The following is a 22,200-nucleotide window of genomic DNA, read 5'->3' as shown; positions in this document are numbered from 1 at the left end:
CGTGGAAACCACCGTGATGAATGAAGAAATGATGATCAACACCACAAGAGGCTGTCCACAAGGAGAGGTTTTCTCCTCACTAATGTGAACCTGAATGAACTCTTTGAAGAGCTAAATACTAGAGGCAACTTTGGCCAAGGATACACCGAAGACACGGCTATAATATTACTTGGCAAATTGGCTATTACTGTTAGATCTATGGCACAATGTGCAACGAATATTGTGTAAAACTGGTGCAGGAAACAGGATCTAAGGATTATCTCCAAGAAAACTGTTGTAGTACCATATACAAGGAAGCATATCCAGCACACGTACTGGAATCTTAAGCTTCTCAATGAAACTCTACGTGTAGAGCTGATAACGCTGGATGCGAAACTCTCTTGGACCCTTCACATAAAAGATGTACATTCCAATGTGAAATATAATCTCATTAGCACTACAAAAGCTTGTGGAAAAAACTGGGGTCTAAGCCCCGAGAATATGTGTACTGGATATACATCACTGTAATAAGATCTGTGATAATTTATGGGTCTGCGATGTTGTAGAACAGAAGGCGGCAGCTACGGATCTTGGCAGAGACTGGTCCCCCTGACCATAATACTCCGAATGAGCAGCACAGTCACTGCAGCGATGGAGACCATGCTGGACAGGCCCTCATTACATCTGTGGGTTAAAATGGAGGCAGCGGCAGGGGCATACAGGCGAAAAACTAGATATTCAGCGGAGAGGCAAAATAATGTGAACACCTGTACTTACTTGGGAACGGTTGATTAATAAGGCGTGAGACCCCCATTTGCCCGTAATAAAGCTGCGATTCGTCTTGGAATACTAGGATATAACGATTGTATAGTGTCCAGTGGAATGTTATGCCACACTTCGATCATAACCTCTTCTAACTCCTGTACTGACGAGGGAGGCGGAAATCTGCTACTAAGTCTGCGCTGCAATACCACCCACAAGGATTCGATAATGTTCACGTCCAGGGACTGTGCTGGCTAGGGAATTTGCTCCAGTGCAGTAGCATGCTCCAGCCTGTCCTGGCTGTGTGAATGGGTGCTTTATCGTCCTGAAACATGGCATCACTGTTGGGGAAAAGCATTTGAATCATGGGGTGCAACCTGATCAACTAAAGTGTTCACATAAGCGTCGGCTGTAACACGACGGTTGAGAATAACGATGGGACTAGCAAACTATCGTGATAAGGTGTCCAAGCTTCCACCTACATGCTTAACCGCTGGAATCAAGCAATAAGGATTGTAGGCTTCTTTTGGCGTTCTGCAGGCGTCAACCCGACCCGATGCTGGAAATAACGAACAAATTCACTCGTCGGACCATAAGACGTGTTTCCACTGATCAGCCGTCCAGGATTTATGCTCCTCACATCATGTTTTAAGAATTTTTGCGCCGATTGTCGTCACTGATGGTTTCGGTATAGCAGCTCGTCCATGAATATTCGCTTTATGGAGTCGGAGTTGGCGGACAGTATGGATAGATACGGGGTCTCGTAGATGACTGTTGAGCACTGCAGTCACTTTAGCCGCCGTAGTCTTCGTGTTAGCGTACGACAATCTGTCATATGGATTTGATTTGCCCCCATTATTATGCTTACACGATGTCGTCTTTTCATGTTTTGTGTAGGCTGTCATGACTGTTGAAACAGTTGCTCTTCAAACATTCAATAAGTTGGCTGTCTTGTTTGTTGATGCTCCAGCTAATCGGGCCCCCACAATCTGCCCTCTTTGGAACTCTGTTACGTCTTTCATTGCACGTCGACCTCGGCCTCTGGATGCAAATACGAAGTGTATACTACTAGTAAACAACCTGGACTGGTATCTTGTCCATACTGAACACGCGCACACGCGACACGTGCCTCACTTGCGTTGTTGACCATCAAACACAACCATCCCATTACTACCCCTGTTCACATTATTTTGCCTATCCCCTGTGACTGGATGCACTTAGGATATACTCACTCACACAACAATGTAGGGAATGTGGTAAGTATAGGAACTGTCGCGGAGATGCCGGCTACCTATACAATAACTTCCACTTTCTTAAGTAAATCTTTTCATGTAGCAATTGCAGCTAGGGAGAAATGAAGAGCGAACCACGTCACAGTCCGGGAGGCACACTCTTGTTTACTGACAGGTGAAAACAGCCCGCGTATACGTAGTACAGCCTAGTCTATAGATAGCATTCTCTCTAAGGAAGCTGGTCACGGTAGCAGGTGTAAATATGTGCTATCGAGGTGTGCATGGAGAAGAATTTGCCTACGTGCTACAAAGACCGGAAGATCTACACTTATTCAGACAGCCAAGCGCCTCTAAAATCTCTATCAGCCCCTGCAACGGGATCAAAGATCGCTCCAGAATGCTAAAAATCCCTAATGAGGCTAAGGGAAAGCAGCAGAATAAGACTGCTCAGGATTGAGAGGCAATGAACAAGCTCATAGGCTACCCAGTAAACGTGTACAGGAGTGAAACAGTTCAAAAATTGTCTCTAAGCGCTATGGGACTTAACATCTGAGGTCGTCAATCCCCTAGACTTAGAAACTACTCAAACCTAACTAACCTAAGGACATCACACACATCCATGCCCGAGGTGGGATTCGAACCTGCGACCGTAGCAGGCGCGCGGTTCGGGACTGATGCGCCTAGAACGGCTCGGCCACAGCGGCCGGCAGTGAAACAGTTCCTAACAGTCAGTATGGTGAAGGTTAAATCAAAAGTACGAAAGCAGGACCAGAAGGAAGCATGCAGAATATTGGACTGCGAGCCAAAAACAAAAGCATGGCAAGCTAATGATGCCAAAGTCATGTTTTAAGAGAAATTCTATAATCTTAGGCATGAACACGAGACAGACTAAACTCGTAGTTTAGTTCCATGGGAACTTCAAGAAATTTCAAAGAACGATAGATACAGAGAATGAAGCCACATTGTGTAGGCTGTGTTGTGAGGGTGATGAAACAGCACCACACTTCATCTTCCAGTGCGAAGTGGATGGAGATCAAAAGACACAGATATTCGGGTTATCAAGTCCTGGAGACACTGTGTCTAATAAAGATCCTATCAAGGGCCTGCTACTACTCTCTCACTGGTTGGCTTTACTAGAACCACAGGGAATGAACCCGAAAAATAAACTTTGCTTTGGTGTTGGCAATAGTGGGCTAGACTGCAAATGTTTTTATCTCCCTCTTCAAATCAAATCAAGCAGTATGCCTAAGAGAGAAAATGATAAGATTATAACAACTGCTGCAGAAGATGGCCATGAAAACAAACATATACACTGATAAGCCAAAACATTATGACCACTGGCCACCGCGACGTTGGATGCCGCCCGATGACGTTGCGGGCACATGATGCGGTAACAAAAGTATCTAAGCGGAGCAGACGCGGACGGGGAACAACCTTAGTGAAGATATGGGCTGCAAATGGGGAGATCCGTTCAGATAAGCAAGATTATTATTATTTTAGCATTTCAGTGCTTTTAGAGAACATTATTTCAAAAATTACGTTCAAGTATTAATTACAGTTGCACATATGCTCATGAATAATGAAAAAACAGTTACATAGGTGTTACATCAAAGTGCATCCTTATACTGATGTCACATTGAGTAAAACAGGTAAAAATGGCTCTGATTACTATGGGAATTAACATCTGAGGTCACCAGTCCCCTAAAACTTAGAACTACTTAAACCTAACTAACCTAAGTACATCACACACATCCATGCCCGAGGCAATATTTGAACCTGCGACCGTAGCGGTCACGCGGTTCCAGACTGTAGCGTCTAGAAACGCTCGGCCGCCCCGGCCGGCGAGTAAAACAGACAAAGAAACTATTTGAGATGAGTATATAGAGAAAAACGATGTTTGTGTTACAAGGACTTCTTCAGGTCCACTTCCTTTTCGGATTTTTCTTGTAAACTATGTTTTGGAAGTCCAAAATTTCCAAGGAAGTTAGGTTCTTCTGGGGACTTCGCTCATATCTCTGCACTAAAATCGTCAAGTATTAAGGAAAATGTGGTGCTTTTTGGATTTTTTGGTGTTTTCAGTTCTTCATAAAACTGTTCTAGCTCTTTGTCGGTTGAAGTGGAAGTACGCGCGAAGGCACTAATTATTTGGAGGCTAACTTTAGCTTTCAACTTAAAAACCACGTACATCACTATGTCTGACATGAACATGGTCCTGGAGATAAGATGTTTCTTTATGGTGTGAATTACCAGAGCTAAGCCGCCGATGTGCGGGTTTGCGTTCTATTAATTTTGAAATAGTAGGTGCTCAGACTTGAAGATAGTAGTCTCTTCGTCTTTTAGCCCCGTCTCTCTGATACTGAGTGCGTCACATTTCATATTATGCAATTCATGTTCCAAACGGGTGACATTATCTTACAGTCTAATTGTGAGAACATTGTATGCTGTAACACAGAAAGATTTTTCAAGTTTTTCAAGTTTCCTTTTCTGTTATTTTATTGTTTAATTTGGCGAGTCAAATTTTTGCTTCCGCAACCCACCCCCATAATCCATGGGGCAGACTGACTTTTCACTGCATGAGTTTGAGTCTCCATGTCTACTTGCCTAGGTATGCTTGTTTTAAAGTTCGAGTTTTTCATTTAGGAAAGGTTTGGACAATATCTTCTCATACTTGTCGAATGCAAGTTGAGAAGAGATGGAATGATATATGGGAATTCGAAGGGAGTTGGAAGGATAATGGTTTCAGGACATGTTCCCCTCAGGATATGGAGGCAAGGAAAAACAAGTGCTCATATAGTGCCGGATCGCCATTCACTGAGATGATCCTGCTCCCACCAGGACCATGAGAGGGAACCACCTACTTCCACTCTCACAGTTCGTAATACATGATGGAAGTCGCAGAGTGAAGCTAAAGCGATATATGGATTTTCACAAGGAAATTTTATAGGCCGTCTGCTGCTCTGAATCTCTATGAACGATTTAGAAGACAATCTGAGTAGCCCTCCTAGACTGTCTGTAGATGATGCTTTCGTCTACCGTCTAGTAAAGTCACCAGACGATCAAAATGAATTGCAAAATGATTGACATGATGACCGCGTTGTGAGAAAAGTATCAATTGAACCTAAATAATAAAAACAGTGTTGACATCCGTATGAATACAAGAAAGTGTTAAATTTCGGTTAAATGATAGATCACACAAATTTAAAGGTTGTCTATTCAACTAAATGTGCGTATGGCTTTGTTGACTGAAAAATTCCTTCTGCGGTGTTTGGCCGCCTGCTGCAAGTCTTTTTATTTGAGACCACTTCCTCATTTTGAACGTCGATGACGGCGAAATGATGATAAGGGCAAAACACACACACGCACGCACGCGCACGCACACACACACACACACACACACACACACACACACACACACACAATCCCGAACGGAGAAAATCCCCAACCCAGCCGGGAATCGAAAACAGGGCCACGTGATCGAGCGTCAGAAATGCTAACCGCAAATCCACGAGCGGTTGGCAACTAAATATACAGGGATTACAATTACGAGCAATTTAAATTGGAACCAAAGACTATGTTCCATTGGCAGAGAATTTTGATGAAGCTAGACATCTACAAAAGGGACCACCTACATTGGCTTTTCCATCGTCTTGTGGAGTATCGGGTCCGTACCAGAGACGGCTCTAGGAGGACATCCAAGAAGTTCAAAGAGGTGCAACTCGTTTTGCATTAGGGGTGACACTGGTACGGATTTGATAAGCTAGTTAGGGAGGCAGTACTTAAACAAAGGCGTATTTCATTGCGGCGAGATCTTTCCTCGAAATTCCAATCACCAGCGTTCTCCCTCGTCAGCCAAAATATTTTGTTGTATCTCACCCACACAGGGAGATCATAATAACGTACGAGAAATAAGTGTTAATCAAGACTGGAACGGTTGATAAATAGTCTGAAGGTGGCTCTTGAACCCTCTGCCATACATTTACGTGTGAATTACAGTTATGTATATGCAAATGTTCTAGATGTGATGAACAGAAACTGAATGAACGTTTCTGTTTTATATAACCTGCATTGCTTCCTGACGCCACTGACAGTCAGTAATAGTTCTAATAATGAAAAGTGCTTTTGAACGTTGAAGACAGTGTGGCTGTGTGGGCAAAAACTATCAAATTAATGAGTTTTTACAGCCTGAGATATTGCCACTCCTTCAGAAGAATCAATACGTCGTATTTTAGGAGTACAATGACTGGCAAAGTGTGGGGAGAAACGTGTAAAGCTTGTTTGCTGTATGATCTGTACTATTGGTTCCCTGGTTTCCATATTCAACTAGAATTTAGTCCATCGAAAAAAGCCATACTGAATTTTCAATCGTGAGAAATTCTGGAATACTAAGTATATTCAGAATACCTACTATGTGGTATAAAGATCACTTCAGTCACATGTTTCCTTTGTGCTGCAATTTTGGCAATCTGTGGCTGACGTTACCTTAAATGGCAGGAACTGGTGATTGCGATGACAAATTGAACTGACAGTAGACAGAGGGAAGGAAGAGTGGACACCGTGGTATTCTGTTTACTAAATGGCTCGCTCATTCTAAATTTATATTGCACCATATGCTAACCGAGACTCGTTAATGAAATCAAATCAACTTATGAATGTATTTGAAACAGCTGGTATGGCCAGTGTAATGCAGTGATATATATGAGCCTGTGTCGACAAGCATTCGAACCACTTAGTTTATTCGAATTCTCAGTGGGCAACCTAGGTAGGCAACGTCAACCAATTTTTCTTGAGATATGTAAAATCAATCAATTTCTTTTTTCCAGTTCCGTTTGAGAATTCCTTTTTAAACTTATGTTAATATTTCCTTTCCGATACAGTTAATGAGAAGGAAATATGAAAAATTATCTCGAAGCTAGTTTTGAACATCAGTTGTTTAATATATTTCAAGATATAAAACATTTTCCAGCACTGAACACTGATAGGAAATATCCTCTATGGCTAGGGTCCTTAATAGTCTGGAGGTTGACAGCTAGGGTTCCATCAGTGGCGTCATCCCTATCTGGTAAAATATTTATACCCTCGCCTCCATACGACGCATGACCAGAAGCGGTAGGGTTTTGCACCTGTCCGAAAGAGATGTGGCGAGTTTCAGCCCGAATTAATGAAATGCTCTGTTAGTTCTGAGACACGTCTCCGTGCCGGCGCCGACGTACGGCAGGGTAGGAGATCCAAAAACCTTAGGTGCTGGTGGAGATGTTTTGAACTTTCCAGCGAATAAGGAAGTTTGAAGTGTATACTTCTAAAGGCTGATTTGCTTACCTGGCTGCGTGTAGTCATCTTATTTTTAAAAACTTAAACCAAAATCATGGATTTTCTTAAATATCTTTTGGAGCTTTTGCTGATGTATTTTCGTGTTTATTAGTGCAGGACTGCGCAAAGTTTCTATGAGGTGAGAACGTGCAGGATTTGTTGTGGTATGCCCGTGCTGAATTTCTTTCTTTTAATTAAAAATAGTTTTTTTCCTTGAGGTAGATGGATGGTTTGGCTGTGCAAGAATGGGGTGCCCGCGTACAGAATTTTGTGAACAAATTTTTGAAGTGAATTTTAATATGCGTTTCTAAATGGATTTCACTCTACTTGGTGACCACTTAAAAATACACTTGCTTTTAGAGTGATGAGTAAGCCATAACTGAACTCTTTTTCCTTTCAACCGTCAGAAAATTTTCTGTATCTCCTCAGGAGGTACTCATTGTCAGATTGAGAATCACTGATCGTGGAATGCCAGCAATTAAAACTGACCAGCACAGGCGAAGGAACCAATGGCTCCATGCTTGACGCTCTACATGGGACTGGTAGGATATGGAGTGGCTGCTTTGATGCACATTTCTAGTCCTATGCAACAAGAATATGATGGAATGGTGTGTACAGACGGTCGAGTGGTCACGACCTGGAAGTGGGTGTCCAGGGCCGATGTTAAGATGTAGAATGCGAAATTAGGTCAGATAATGAAAATATATTTCAAAGTACTGGATACAAGGGGCGCGTCTAAGGTATTACTTGACTGGCTGACATTTTTTACAGTTGAACTCCGTGGTTTTCTTGACACTTCTAAAAGGGTTTGTCATTTGGTAATAACCAGTTCCACCTTTTACTTTCTTTCATTTTCTTAATTATTCACGATGACACACAGACGACAAGACACTTCACAGTACTCAGGTAATAGAACAGCTATCATTCATCAGCATCGGCATAGTACTTCTTGGGGAAACAATGAAAAAAATTGTTGTTTGAGCTGAAATTAATGCAAGTCAGAGAAATAGCATCAATTTCTTGCGAATAAGCTCACCAGTCCGGTTTAAACCAATGAAGAAATCTATACAGCGGAATCTTTGTAGCAACGGCCTTGAACTTCACATAATTACTACGAGATGATCGAACATCTTCAGTTCGTAATGAATCGGCAATAACGATATCCTTCGATCAGTTTAGTCTGATGACACGTTTACTGGATGAGCAAGGGATAGTACGAGAATGAAATGACTAGAGGTAATAAATACAATACTGGCCATTACAATTGCTGCACCACGAAGATGACGTGCTACAGACGCGAAATTTAACCGACAGGAAGAAGTGCTGTGATATGCAAATTATTAGCTTCTTAAAGCATTCACAAAAGGCTGGCGCCGGTGGCTACAACGTGCTGACATGAGGAAAGTTTACAAATGATTTCTCATACACAAACAGCAGTTGACCGGCGTTGCCTGGTGAAACGTTGTTGTGATGCCTCGTGTAAGGAGGAGAAAGGCGTACCATCACGTTTACGACTTTGATAAAGGTCGGATTATAGCCTATCGGGATTGCGGACTACCGTATCGCGATTGCTGCTCGCGTCAGTCGAGATCCAATGACTGTTAGCAGAATATGGAATCGGTGGGTTCAGGAGGATAATACGAAACCTCGTACTGGATCCCAACGGCCTCGTATCACTATCAACCGAGATGACAGGCATATTATCTGCATGGCTGTAACGGATCGTGCAGCCATGTCTCGATCCCTGAGTCAACAGATGGGGACGTTTGCAAGACAACAACCATCTGCATGAACACTTTGACGACGTTTGCAGCAGCATGGACTATCAGCTCGGAGACGATGGCTGCGGTTACCCTTGACGCTGCATCACAGACAGGAGCGCCTGCGATTGTGTACTCAACGATGAAACTGTGTGCACGAATGGCAAAGTGTCCGGATTATAGCCTATCGGGATTGCGGACTACCGTATCGCGATTGCTGCTCGCGTCAGTCGAGATCCAATGACTGTTAGCAGAATATGGAATCGGTGGGTTCAGGAGGGTAATACGAAACCCCGTACTGGATCCCAACGGCCTCGTATCACTATCAACCGAGATGACAGGCATATTATCTGCATGGCTGTAACGGATCGTGCAGCCATGTCTCGATCCCTGAGTCAACAGATGGGGACGTTTGCAAGACAACAACCATCTGCATGAACACTTTGACGACGTTTGCAGCAGCATGGACTATCAGCTCGGAGACGATGGCTGCGGTTACCCTTGACGCTGCATCACAGACAGGAGCGCCTGCGATTGTGTACTCAACGATGAAACTGTGTGCACGAATGGCAAAGTGTAATTTTTTCGGATGAATCCAGGTTCTGTTTACAGCATCATGATCGTCGGATCCGTGTTTGGCGACATCGCGGTTAACGCACATTGGAAGCGTGTATTCGTCATCGCTATACTGGCGTATCACCCGGTGTGATGATATAGGGTGCCATTGGTTACACGTCTCGGTCACCTCTTGTTCGCATTGACGGCACTTTGAACAGTGGACGTTACATTTCAGATGTGTTACGACCCGTGCCTCTACCCTTCATTCGATCTCTGCGAAACCCTACATTTCAGTAGGATAATGCACGACTGCATGTTGCAGGTTCTGTACGGGCCTTTATGGATACAGAAATTCTCCAGATCTCTCACCAACTGAAAACGTCTGGTCAATGGTGGCCGAGCAACTGGCTTGTCACAATACGCCAGTCACTACTCTTGATAAACAGTGGTATCGTGTTGAAGCTGCATCGGCAGCTGTACCTGTACACGCCATCCAAGCTCTGTTTGACTCAATTCCCAGGCGTATCAAGGCTGTTATTACGGCCAGAGGTGGTTGTTCTGGGTACTGATTTCTCAGATCTATGCACCCAAGTTGCGTGAATATGTAATCACATGTCAGTTCCAGTATTATATGTTTGTCCAATGATTACCCGTTTATCATCTGCATTTCTTCTTGGTGTAGCAATTTTTATCGTCAGTAGTGTAGCTAATAGTGTACATGTAACAGAAGTAGGCTGCTGTGTACCAGAGGGCAGTGGAGTGTGGTTGGTTGCAGTTGCTGAGCCAACGCGTGGGAGCCCCGCGGGCGTCGGCTGCCGAGTACTACGTGCAGAAGGCCAACCAGCTACTGTGGCAGCACATGCAGCGCTTCTCCGTGCGGGACGTCCAGGAGGGCATAGCGCAGCTCAAGTAAGTCGTAGCAGTCTCTCTCTGCATGTCAAGTATCTTCCCATACTTGGAGCTAACGACTACTTAAATCTGTGTCATTTCAATAGCTCCTGGCTAATCTACAGGGTAATTTTGCTAAGAGAGCACAAACTGCTGGAAACTATGCCGGAGAAGCTAAGGAGAAAAATAGGTTATGTGGCCATATGGCCAGAAATGCGTTCCACGAGAGGAATCCTCACTTGGAGGTGGAGATAAAAGATTTTTGACAATGTAGGTTTCATTGGCTGAAAGCACACTTGACACACACCAGGTAAGTGCTAATGTTTTGTCTGTACTTATAGCTCCTCACTCAGGAGAGCAGTGAGCTGGAGCACCATGTTATCACGTTACCCTTCATACCACCAAAGACACCTCTTCCATCAGGGGAATTAGACTGTCGTAGTACAATAAGGGCTATTGTAAGCTAAACAATGAGAGTAGCATCTTGCAGAGGAAGTAACAGTTTGTCCAGCCACAAAAGTGCAATACACACAATGTTTGCGGTTGCCTAAGAAATCATTAATGGACCCTTGCGTGCACTCTTATTTGTTCGAAGTAAATGGGCGGTCACGAATATCTTTCTTCAGGGCTCCTAAAATATGGATACTGCGTAGGGAGAGAAAGGGACTGTATCGAGAATGAGAAAGGGTTCCGGAACCTGCGCAGCGAATTCGAAGCAATCTTGACAACATGTGGCCCCCTTCATAACAGAATAATCAAAGCCTCAGAAACGTTCATAAAATGATGAAATTACAGTGTTAAGTCTGGGCCTACACAAGCATCATGCCTTGGATTTTTTATTTAAATTTCATTTGTTTACTTGAGAACAGGATTTTTCAGTTCTTATTGTTTGGCAATGAAGCTATTTGTAGCTGCCTTGTCGAGCCACAAGACTCAGTGAAAATTGATATTTTTCACCAGTAGTCAGTTATCTGCATATCAAAGGAATATTTTTATAATTGTTTTAGCATCGCCTTATTCCTTATGTACTTATTAATCACCAATGTGCGAAAATTCTGTGTGAAATCTTATGTTTTATCTAGTAGATAGAAATCAATTAATCGTCCAAATTTCAAACAACACTACTACGAACATGAGAAATTCTGTAGCTACATTGCTTACATTATGATTTAAAATTACATAATTTGTTCCCAAAATTAGGGTGGAATGAAAATCAAAATTTTGGTGAAGCATTCCAGTGAACCTGTCCATCTTATTTTTCGTCATAATATCGAAGGAAACGGGACAGATATCGAATTGACTGTGATGTCGCAGAGGCTGGAATTCATGGGGTTTTCTTGCTAAGACGACAGTCCTGAGAGAATCGTCCATGAGATCTCAGGAAGAAAATTGAGGTGAAAAATGGTTCAAATGTCTCTAAGAACTATGGGACTTAACATCTGAGGTCATCAGTCCCCTAGACTGAGAACTACTTAAAGCTACCTAACCTAAGGACATCATACACATCCATGCCAAAGGCAGGATTCGAACCTGTGACCGTAGCAGCAGCGCGGTTCCGGACTGAAGCACCTACAAGCGCTCGGCCACAGCGGCCGGCTGAGACGTAGAAGTTGCTTCCCAAATGGATAACTAATGAACACACGGAAGACGAAATCTATCTCCGGAAAATTCCTTTAGTAACAATTCCCTTCGTTATTACAGTCTAGCACAGCTATTAATCAACAATTTCGTCAGTGATTCGATATGCTTACAGTTACAAAATCTGGATGGCATAACTCCCATGCTCAGTGAAAGAGTGATACTTGTCTCGATCTAACAGTTTTGGTAATGCTTTTACATTAAACTTGATTAAATAGAGTGTAAAAGTATTAGATGAGTTTCGCTATTTTTCCCAGCAAAATAACTGGCTATGGCACAGGTAGAGATGATATACTCGTAAAAAGGAGACTGGCAACAGCAAGAGGACTGTTTCTAAAAAAGGGTGAATAAGTTATCATCGAATATAAATTTAAATATTAGTTAATATTTACTGAAGGTAGATGTCTTGTACAGAAGTGAAACGTGGACGATAAACTGGGTAGTAAAGAGGAAAACTAAACCTTTTGAAATGAGGTGCTACAGACTATTACTGCACACTAGACGTCTAGATCGGATAGTTAAAACAGATGTACTGAATCTAATAGCGGAAGAAAGAAATTTATGGCAACACTTGATAACAAAAGGAGTCCATTTATTGGTCACATCCTGAGAGACGAAAGATCGTAATTTAGTAATGGAGATAAGGATGGGGGTAAAAAATGTGAATAAAGATCAACCCTTGACTACAGTAAGTAGATTCAAATGATTCTACTGATGGAAAAAATCTCAACTCCAAAAAATAATAACCGTACAGCAATGAAATAATAACGGTATGTGAGAAAGCGTAATTCTGTTGGAAAACACCACCTGCAGTGCTATTGCTGAACGACAGTGCAAAAGGTCGAATCACTGGAGTGACGTACATATTTGCAGTCCCTGGAAGCGTGGGATAACCACGAGAGTGCTCATGTTGCCATATGAAATCGCGTCCCAGACCATCAATCCTGGTGTATGTTCTGTGTGTCGAACACGCAGACATGTAGGTTGCAGGCACTCAACTGGCCTCTCAATGAGCTCTCACTTGACACCGCTGAAGTCGCAAATGGCGGTGGTTGGGGTTCAGTGGAATTCATGCTGCAAGGCATCTGGCTCGGCACTGTCCTTGAAGTAACCAAAAAAATGGTTCAAATGGCTCTGAGCACTATGGGACTTAACATCTAAGGTCATCAATCCCCTAGAACTTAGAACTACAGGGTGATTCAAAAAGAATACCACAACTTTAAAAATGTGTATTTAATGAAAGAAACATAATATAACCTTCTGTTCTACATCATTACAAAGAGTATTTAAAAAGGTTTTTTTTTCACTCAAAAACAAGTTCAGAGATGTTCAATATGGCCCCCTCCAGACACTCGAGCAATATCAACCCTATACTCCAACTCGTTCCACACTCTCTGTAGCATATCAGGCGTAACAGTTTGGATAGCTGCTGTTATTTCTAGTTTCAAATCATCAATGGTGGCTGGGAGAGGTGGCCGAAACACCATATCCTTAACATACCCCCCATAAGAAAAAATCGCAGGGGGTAAGATCAGGGCTTCTTGGAGGCCAGTGATGAAGTGCTCTGTCACGGGCTGCCTGGCGGGCGATCCATCGCCTCGGGTAGTTGACGTTCAGGTAACCTTTTTCGTAGGACTCTCCATACAGTTGATTGTGGAATTTGCAGCTCTCTGCTAGCTCTGCGAGTCGATTTTCCTGGACTGCGAACAAATGCTTGCTAGATGCGTGCTACATTTTCATCACTCGTTCTCGACCATCCATAACTTTTCCCTTTGCACAAACACCCATTCCCTGTAGACTGTTTATACCAACGTTTAATACACCACCTATCAGGAGGTTTAACACCATACTTCGTTCGAAATGCACTCTGAACAACTGTCGTCGATTCACTTCTGCCTTACTCAATAACACAAAAAGCTTTCTGTTGAGCGGTCGCCATCTTAGCATCAACTGACGCTGACGCCTTGTCGACAGCGCCTCAAGCGAACAAATGTACAACTAAATGAAACTTTATAGCTCCCTTAATTCGCCAACAGATAGTGCTTAGCTCTGCCTATTGTCGTTGCAGAGTTTTAAATTCCTAAAGTTGTGGTATTCTTTTTGAATCACCCTGTACTTGAACCTAACTAACCTAAGGACATCACACACATCCATGCCCGAGGCAGGATTCCAACCTGCGACCGTAGCAGTCGCGCGGTTCCGGACTGACGCCCCTAGAACCGCTCGGCCACTTCGGTCGGCTAAGTAACCGAATTGTAACAGTTTGTTGTGTCACTGTGGTGGCAGCGGCTGCTCAAACTGCTGCTGTAGATGCGGTACGATGCGCTGGAGCCATACACGGAACACGATGCTCTTCCTTCTCGATAGTGCCACGTGGTCGAGCGGAGTCCGGTTTCGTAGCAACCACACATTCTCATGACCACCACTACCAGCAGTGATTGCAGTCGTGCTGAGTCTTTGTGAAGTATTGAAGAAGGAACATCCAGCTTGACGTAGCCCTGTTACACGACCTCGTTCAAACTCAGTAAGGTCTCGATAGTGGCGTATTTGTCGCCTTAACGGCAATATTGACTAACGCCATCTCACCACATCCAATCTCAATGGTAACCAATGCCCACGACCGTTACAGCGTGTATTTAAAGCAAACCTTATTTGCATCCTCATAGTGGCGCTACTAGCGCCACTCTTATGCGACTAGCGCGAAATTTTAGTAGATATCATCTTTCAAATATAGAAAAACGCATAACATCTTTCATTTATATCGCATAACTCCTCCTTGGTGCTAGCACTTTTTTCCGTTAGTGTATTTCACAGTAATTATGTAGAGATAATGAGGCTTGCACAGACTTAATTTGTAAGCCGTATGAAACCAGTCTTGGGACTAAAGATTACAAGAATGCGGAGTGTAACAATACGATACGTAACTTCGAGGCATTGTAGAAGTTGTTCTGAAGAACAAATTGACGATCTGGACTCAGAACTGGAAACTTCAGCGAACGGCACTTCAGGGCGTCGAAGTTGTAGGGGCCAATTCCTGCAGCAAACGGAGCTATTAGTAATGTGCCTCAGAGCATTCAGGGCGTTAATTGGCGCCAACCGCGTCTGCATGCGGTCCGTCTCCTTACAAACTAACTTTGTCTAAGAGGAGGAGTCGGAACTATAACCACGATGGCGTGTAGCGTTACCGGATGACGTATCGTTATGTTAGACGCTGCATAATGGGCGTTTCCAGTTGGTCTGCACTGGACGAAAATTTGAGAGCAAAACATGTAGTAATCTGAAAAAAAAGTGTGTTGCTGCTGCTGTGTCAAGATCACAGATTTTCCTTCGTTACAAGTGCTGTTGTGGTAGCACGTAGGACGAGACCGTGAGAGTTCCGTTTAGTTGTAAGACAAATAGCTTTTCCAACGTAATGAAATTAAATTGAAACCTTTTATTTACCGCATGTAGCTTCAGGTTTGAATAGGTAAAAATCAAATGTCAGCTAACAAGTGCGCCAGAAGACGATCTACAGTTGCAGTAAGTGAATTTTAAACATGTCTGGCTTCTCTGTCCTTTATAATAATGAAGGAGTCAAGCTATTCCAATATATATGTAAGCGCTGGCGATGACCACAACCTTATTTATAACTAAATTTCACTATTTAAACGTTACTAAGAAATGAAAAATTAAGTCCCGAATGACATTTTATTCGCTTATTGTTAAGGCTGTTAACTGTATGAAACACAGGGTATGAGAGGATACTTACGACTTGTACGTAAACCATACTGCAGTTCTAATAGTCAAATGATGTAAAAGAAAAGCAGTATTTGAGGAGGAATTGTCACAGAGCTGTATCCTTTGCCCGAAGTTAATCAATGTTATTGCTTTAAATCAGGTGATGCTGAGAGAATAAGATTAGATACTAAACACCAAAAGGAGCCATTTGCTGTATGGGCAGAGAAAGCATCTGGTGAAGTAGGGAGAGTATAAGAAGCAAACTGGCTGTAGCAAGAAAAAATAGCAATTTTTAACATCTAACATGAATTTAAATGTTAGGAAGTCTGTTCTGAAGGTATTTGTATGGAGTACGGGAGTGAAACGTGGATGATAAGCAGGTCAGTCAAGAAAAGAAAGAAGTTTTTCAAATGCGGTATTGTAAAAGAATGCTTAAAATTAGATCGGTAGATCAACTAACTAATGAAAAATTCCAGAATCGAGTTTGACAGAAAGTAAATGTATGGCCCAGTTCCACTTAAAGAAGGGATTGGTTAATTTGACATATATTGAGGCATCGCGAATTTGGTAACTCAGAGAATATGTGGTGTGTAAACGTTGAAGAATGAGATCAAGGCTTGATTATAGTGAGCATGATGAAATCAAAGTAGGATACACTAATTGTTTAAAGATGAAAAGGCTCTCACAGCATACACCAGAGCGGAAAGCTGCGTTAAACCTGACTCTGAAGGACGGAAGACAGGAAGATTAAGCTTTAACACCTCATCGACAACAACGTCGTTAGAGATGGAGCACAAGCTAGGATTATTTTAAGGATGGGGAAGCAAATCGGCCGTGCTCTTCCCAGAGGAACCATCCGGGCATTTGCCTGTGGCGATTTAGGGGAATCATTGAAAAACTTAATGTGCATGGTCGGACGCAGGCACGAACCGTCGTCCTCCTGAATGCAAGTTCAGTGTGCTAACGACTGTGCCACCTCGCGCGGTGAACTTGTCTACGGACTGAAGATCAAAACAACCATAGCAAAAAGAACAACAACAAATGTATGATATAGTAATCAGAGGGACATCCATGTTCGGACAGATTTTCTTCGACGACAGTCACAGTGTCTTTTATGGCCTTCTCTAGAAACAATGCAGGTTTGCACCGCGTTCGTAGAGACTACCATAGAAGTATAGGCTGCTACATTTAGTTTGTTAGTTACAGTTATTATAACTGGTCAACAGATATTTCGATAATGTAGACAGAACTAGATGTCTTAAATCTTGTCACATACGTACTTGATTGTTACAACCATCGTGGTCCTATTCCGTAAGGGAAGGCATCTCCTTCACGATGTAAAACAATAGAGGATTTGGCTGGATGACGATCTGCATGCTTACTCAGTAAAAACTAAAGGTAATGGCCCTTTGTACCATGACGTCTAGAGGTGATGTACATAAGTGGCGAAAAGTAAGGACAAAGTAGCTTTCGCATGACGAGTCACTGTGAAATAACATAACATGATGAAACTTGAACCGCCGGCAGCGGTGGTGGAGCGGTTCTGGGCGCTTCAGGCCGGAACCGCGTGACTACTACGGTCGCAGGTTCAAATCCTGCCTCGGGCATGGATGTGTGTGATGTCCTTAGGTTAGTTAGTTTGAAGTACTTCTAAGTCTAGCGGACTGATGACCTCATATGTTAATTCCCTTAGTGCTCAGACCCATTTGAACCATTTTTTTTGAAACTTGGACAGTACATATAAACAACTACTGCAGTATAATATAAAAAAGTAACTGAAACACATTAGCAATGAGACGAACAGAAATGAAACTTTTATTCAAAGAGAATAATTACACTACAAGCAGGACGATTTATGATGTCCTCCTGGACATTACAAAAGGTGGGGAATGTTAGTTAATAGGTTGGGTGACCACCACGGACGGCAATGCATGTTCTACAACGAGATCCCACGCTAGGCACAACCTTGGTAAGGAGTTCTTGCCGTAGAGCGTCCCATTCCTCCCACTACTGCGGCTGACAACTGCTGGATGATCGGTAGTGTATGTGGCCGTACTGCAATACGTCTTTCAAAAGCATGCCAAACGTCCTCGAAAGTATTTAATTCGCGGGGAAGAGGTAGGCCAGATCATGCGCCAAATATCCTCTCCATCACCTGTGTTATTCGATGCGGCCGCCTATTGTCATCCGTAAAAAAGAAGTAGAAGCCGAATGCACCCTGAAAAGACGACCATGGGGAAGGAGTAAGGTGTCACAATAACGTTGACGCCGATCAACATTATTATGACGCTGTTCTTCCTCATGTGGGTTCATTCAGCCCTGACTTGATTATTATGGATGACACTGTGAGACGGCATAGACCTACGCAGGTGTAAGAGCTCTTGAAAAAAGAGAATATTCGGCGAATGGACCGGCCTCCCGTTCTACCGACTTAAAATCTCATCAAGCACGAATGGGATGCGTTGAGGAGACTTATTCCAGCGCCGGCCGTGGTGGTCTAGCGGTTCTAGGCGCGCAGTCCGGAACGGCGGGACTGCTGCGGTCGCAGGTTCGAATCCTGCCTCGGGCATGGATGTGTATGATGTCCTTAGGTTAGTTAGGTTTAAGTAGCTCTAAGTTCTAGAGGGCTGATGACCACAGATGTTAAGTCCCATAGTGCTCAGAGCCATTTGAACCATTTTGAACCTATTCCAGCACGTCCACATGCACCAACGGCGATCCAGTGATCGTCATTCGCGACGGTGGAAGATTGGGACGCCCTATGCCAAGAACTCTTTACCAAATTTTTGGCAAGAATGGGAGCATGTTGAAGAGTATGCATTCCTGTCCGTGGTGATCACGCAACCTATTAAGAACCATGTCCCGCCTTTTGTAATGTCCAGGGGCCTTCAGTGTACTTACTGCTTTAAATAAAAGAGTAATTTCTGTTCGTCTCATTGCGTATTCCTTTCAATTACCTTCTGTGCAAAACTGTAGTATTTTTTTTTTTTTTGTCTGCATGTTCCCAGTTTCATCGAACTGTGTTACTTAGCAGTGACGCGCAATGGGAAAGTTACTTTCGTCCTTAAGATTTTCGCACCAGTATAGTATTTCGCTGCCTTATACACTCCAGTAGTCACCGCTCTTCTGGCCAACGCCGCTCTCGCAGAAGACCGTCAGTGTCACTAAGTCAGAATACGGTCTTATAACTGAACACGACTGTGCGTCATCTATCAGTGCATCGGCACCTACAGACTGAGGTGACGTGGTGTTCAGGACACTGGTCTCGCATGCTGGAGGACGGTGATTCAAACACAATCGGGTTTAGATTGTCGGTGTTGCCCCTTAAAAACTTCAGGGGAATACCAGGATGGTTTTTTTTTTAAGTGGGCGGCTGAGCTTTCTTCCCTATGCTTCCCCAGTCCGAGGACGTGCTTCGTCTTTAAGACATCGTCGGTGACGGGAAGCTACCCATTCCACTTCTGCCTGCCTTTCAGTTGCGCCTTCAGCTAAAACGTCGGACGCTTACTAGTAGTCAATAAAGTGTGAGGAGAAGCCTCGTGACGGTATTCTTGTCATCATCTATAGTCCATAAAATGCTTTTTGAATATATTGACTCTTACATTAAGTGCAACATTGTTCTAAGTCACACTATGTTCGATGGTGCGGTACGATGAGACGGTCCATGTGTGAATCAGTGTGTAGCTGTCTTCAATACAACGAATACTCGCACCCTTAATTACCACGAAGAGAAAGATAACGTCTCACACGCAATGCGATGCACAGTTGCTCCGAACGACCAGCCTTTCCCTGCAAGCACTTAGCTGAAATTCTGATGATTTATCGAATCGTGTTAGTTTATGTCGCACTAACAAGTCTATAGCACTAACCTGTTACGATGCTCTGTAACTTAAATTCAGTCATCAGCTCAGTGTTTTTTTGCTCACTGCTTACGTCTTGCAACTGCCACACCACAGTGGTTTGAATTAATACCTTTAGTGTGCCCTGTCACTGACCCGCCAAAGTATATATCACTTTTGTTACATTTCTTTAAAGCCCTTCACTTTTATTTTCCAATAGTGTACTTGTGACTAGAGATGACTGTAACACAAAATTTGGGCGTCATCTGCAGAATGAAAATGTGAATCGTTATAAACGTTGGCTGTTCACTTACTTTATTAGCTCATTAGAGAAACAAACATATTTGCCGATATCTAAATAAAAAGGCTTCTCTAAGAGTTATTATGTTTACTACATTTTTAGGAGGCAACAAATCAGTTACTCTACTGTGTGGACTGCCTGAGCTAGAATGTGACAAGTAGGTCGTTCTGTATAGGTGACACATGGCAAGCGGTTAACACGGACAGAAATATCCTCATAATTCCATGTGCTACAGGGCGTTATATTTCAGGCGTTTGACGGCTGTTTCAGCACACAGAACACTGCGCAATAGCAGAAGGTCGCTGTCCGAGAATCAAAAATCAAACACCATGGGAACCTTCTGTTAAAAAAATACGCCTTCTTGTCAAGTAACCTTGTTTAAGTCTGCTTAGTGCACACTTCTCTGCCACGTGCTTTTCAGATATCTCAAACAAAGTTCCTGATCTGTTCTTTTCCAAATAATAATGAAATTCGTCTCTAATTTTCTCGGAGCGGCTGCGGTGTCAGATTTTAACTGTTCTTTGTTTTCTTTTAGGATAAAATACACTGTCCGTTGAAAATGATAAAGCAGTGTTCGTGTATGCAGGAGAAACAACGACTGTCGCGGGATTCGTTTTAGAAAAATGTCAGGAACTTATACACCTCTTCCAATTAAAGATTCTGATATAACTATCTGTGTCATTTACTATATATCTAAGTGTAGTGATATCTAAATATTATATTCTATGTTTATACACGATGAACCTCTGCTGAGTGCTGTCAGTGAATATTAACTTACTGTTCCACGAATCCGGGTAAACACGTTGGAAGAATGAACACTGTACAAGATCAGTTAAATCTACCAAGCATTAGCTTGCCTCTCTAGATACTCTGTCGACTTCTCTAGCCTTCAACGTTACATTCCGCCACAGCTCGAGTTCTCCTCAGTATTCTTATCTTGTTGAGCAAGCGCAGTCACGCCATATATGCAGGAGAAGTACCTTGGAAACCTGGCTACTTTCAAAGAACTTCATTTTCGTTTCAAACGATCGCAAATGCCGTCGTTTCGCCCGTTGTGTGGTACAGCATTTTACAACCTAGATTGTAGCAACGGTTACGACCCGTCTTCCGTCTGCCATTCAACAGCTGCTCGATCACCTTTACCTCGTAGCTATTGAAGTAAGCATTTTCCCACAAAGCTGGCGCGGTGACCCAAATCGCGTAGTAACTGAGATTCGATAAGCGCAGGTAAATCGAAGGGCGATAAGAATGCCATTAGCGGTAGGCAGAAGCTGGCCACACAATAGAAAAGTGACTATTGGCCTCGTTTCAAAGGTCTCCTTTCGATACTTTTTGTGTCGTTTATCATACAAACCAACACGTTTCCCAAAGCCACCTCCTACTTCTCGTTAACGACTTCAATTTTTCTCCGGAGCCGAACACTGGCAAAAGCAACCAAAAAAAAATATTGTTAGATTCTCGGATATGCGTAAAATGGAAGGTAGATTTCTGCTTCCCTAAATACCTTTGGTCATATGCGAATCAATCGGTTTGCTCAAAACAGAGAAAAATCACAAAAATTTCGATAATTCACCATAAAAAGCAGTGATGAGAGAGTTGCGCGTGTCAAAACAGTAATGTTGCTCAAAGTTACCACATGTAAAGTAGCGACACTAAAAATCCATTATTATAATATATAAACCTCAATTAATTATTTGTCTAAAGGTTTCATAACAGTTGGTGCTTTGAGACTCAGTGAAGAGATCTGAGATATCGTTGCGTACTGAACGCAAAAGTCTTCATGGAGGTGAAGTTCACCGTTCCTCAGAGGGGAGAACTTCTCGGACAATAACGTATGTCCCAGATTTATCCGCACAACAGTTTTGTTTCTTGACTTCCAAAACGACTGCGATGAGAAGCTCATCGTCGCCTTCTAAGCTAAATACGTACATACGGAGTAACAAAAGAAATTCTTGATTGGACTCAAGACTTCCCACCCAACAGATCCCATTATGTCGCTCTAAATACAAAAAAAAAAGAACTGGCCGATAACGTCTGCAGTCCTACAAGGGAGTTCGCAGCGAATAGAAGTGACTATATTGGACCCAAACGCACCTAAATTTTTCATTCATACGAGTGCCTACTGAAAAGTAATGCCACCGAATTTTTATGTGAAAATTGTTAAAGCTTTTCAAATAAAATAAATGTTATTAAAATTCTACATCTTTATTCCTCATGTT

The 22,200-nt window shown here is 42.8% G+C and overlaps 1 protein-coding gene across 1 annotated transcript in view; it reads left to right on the top strand.

The window, feature by feature from the left end:
• The window catches only part of LOC126298239 (glutamate receptor ionotropic, NMDA 3A-like), an 821,644-nt gene that overhangs the window by 259,853 nt on the left and 539,591 nt on the right, over positions 1-22,200 (top strand). Inside the window, exon 5 of the mRNA XM_049989544.1 lies at positions 10,374-10,507. Coding sequence (XP_049845501.1) covers positions 10,374-10,507 — 134 coding nt within the window. The remainder of the gene's footprint in view (positions 1-10,373; positions 10,508-22,200) is intronic.

This window comes from Schistocerca gregaria, chromosome X (assembly GCF_023897955.1).
Source record: "Schistocerca gregaria isolate iqSchGreg1 chromosome X, iqSchGreg1.2, whole genome shotgun sequence".
Taxonomy (NCBI): domain Eukaryota; kingdom Metazoa; phylum Arthropoda; class Insecta; order Orthoptera; family Acrididae; genus Schistocerca; species Schistocerca gregaria.
Note: the sequence above shows the minus strand (reverse complement) of the source record. Positions and strands in the feature narration are given on the sequence as shown.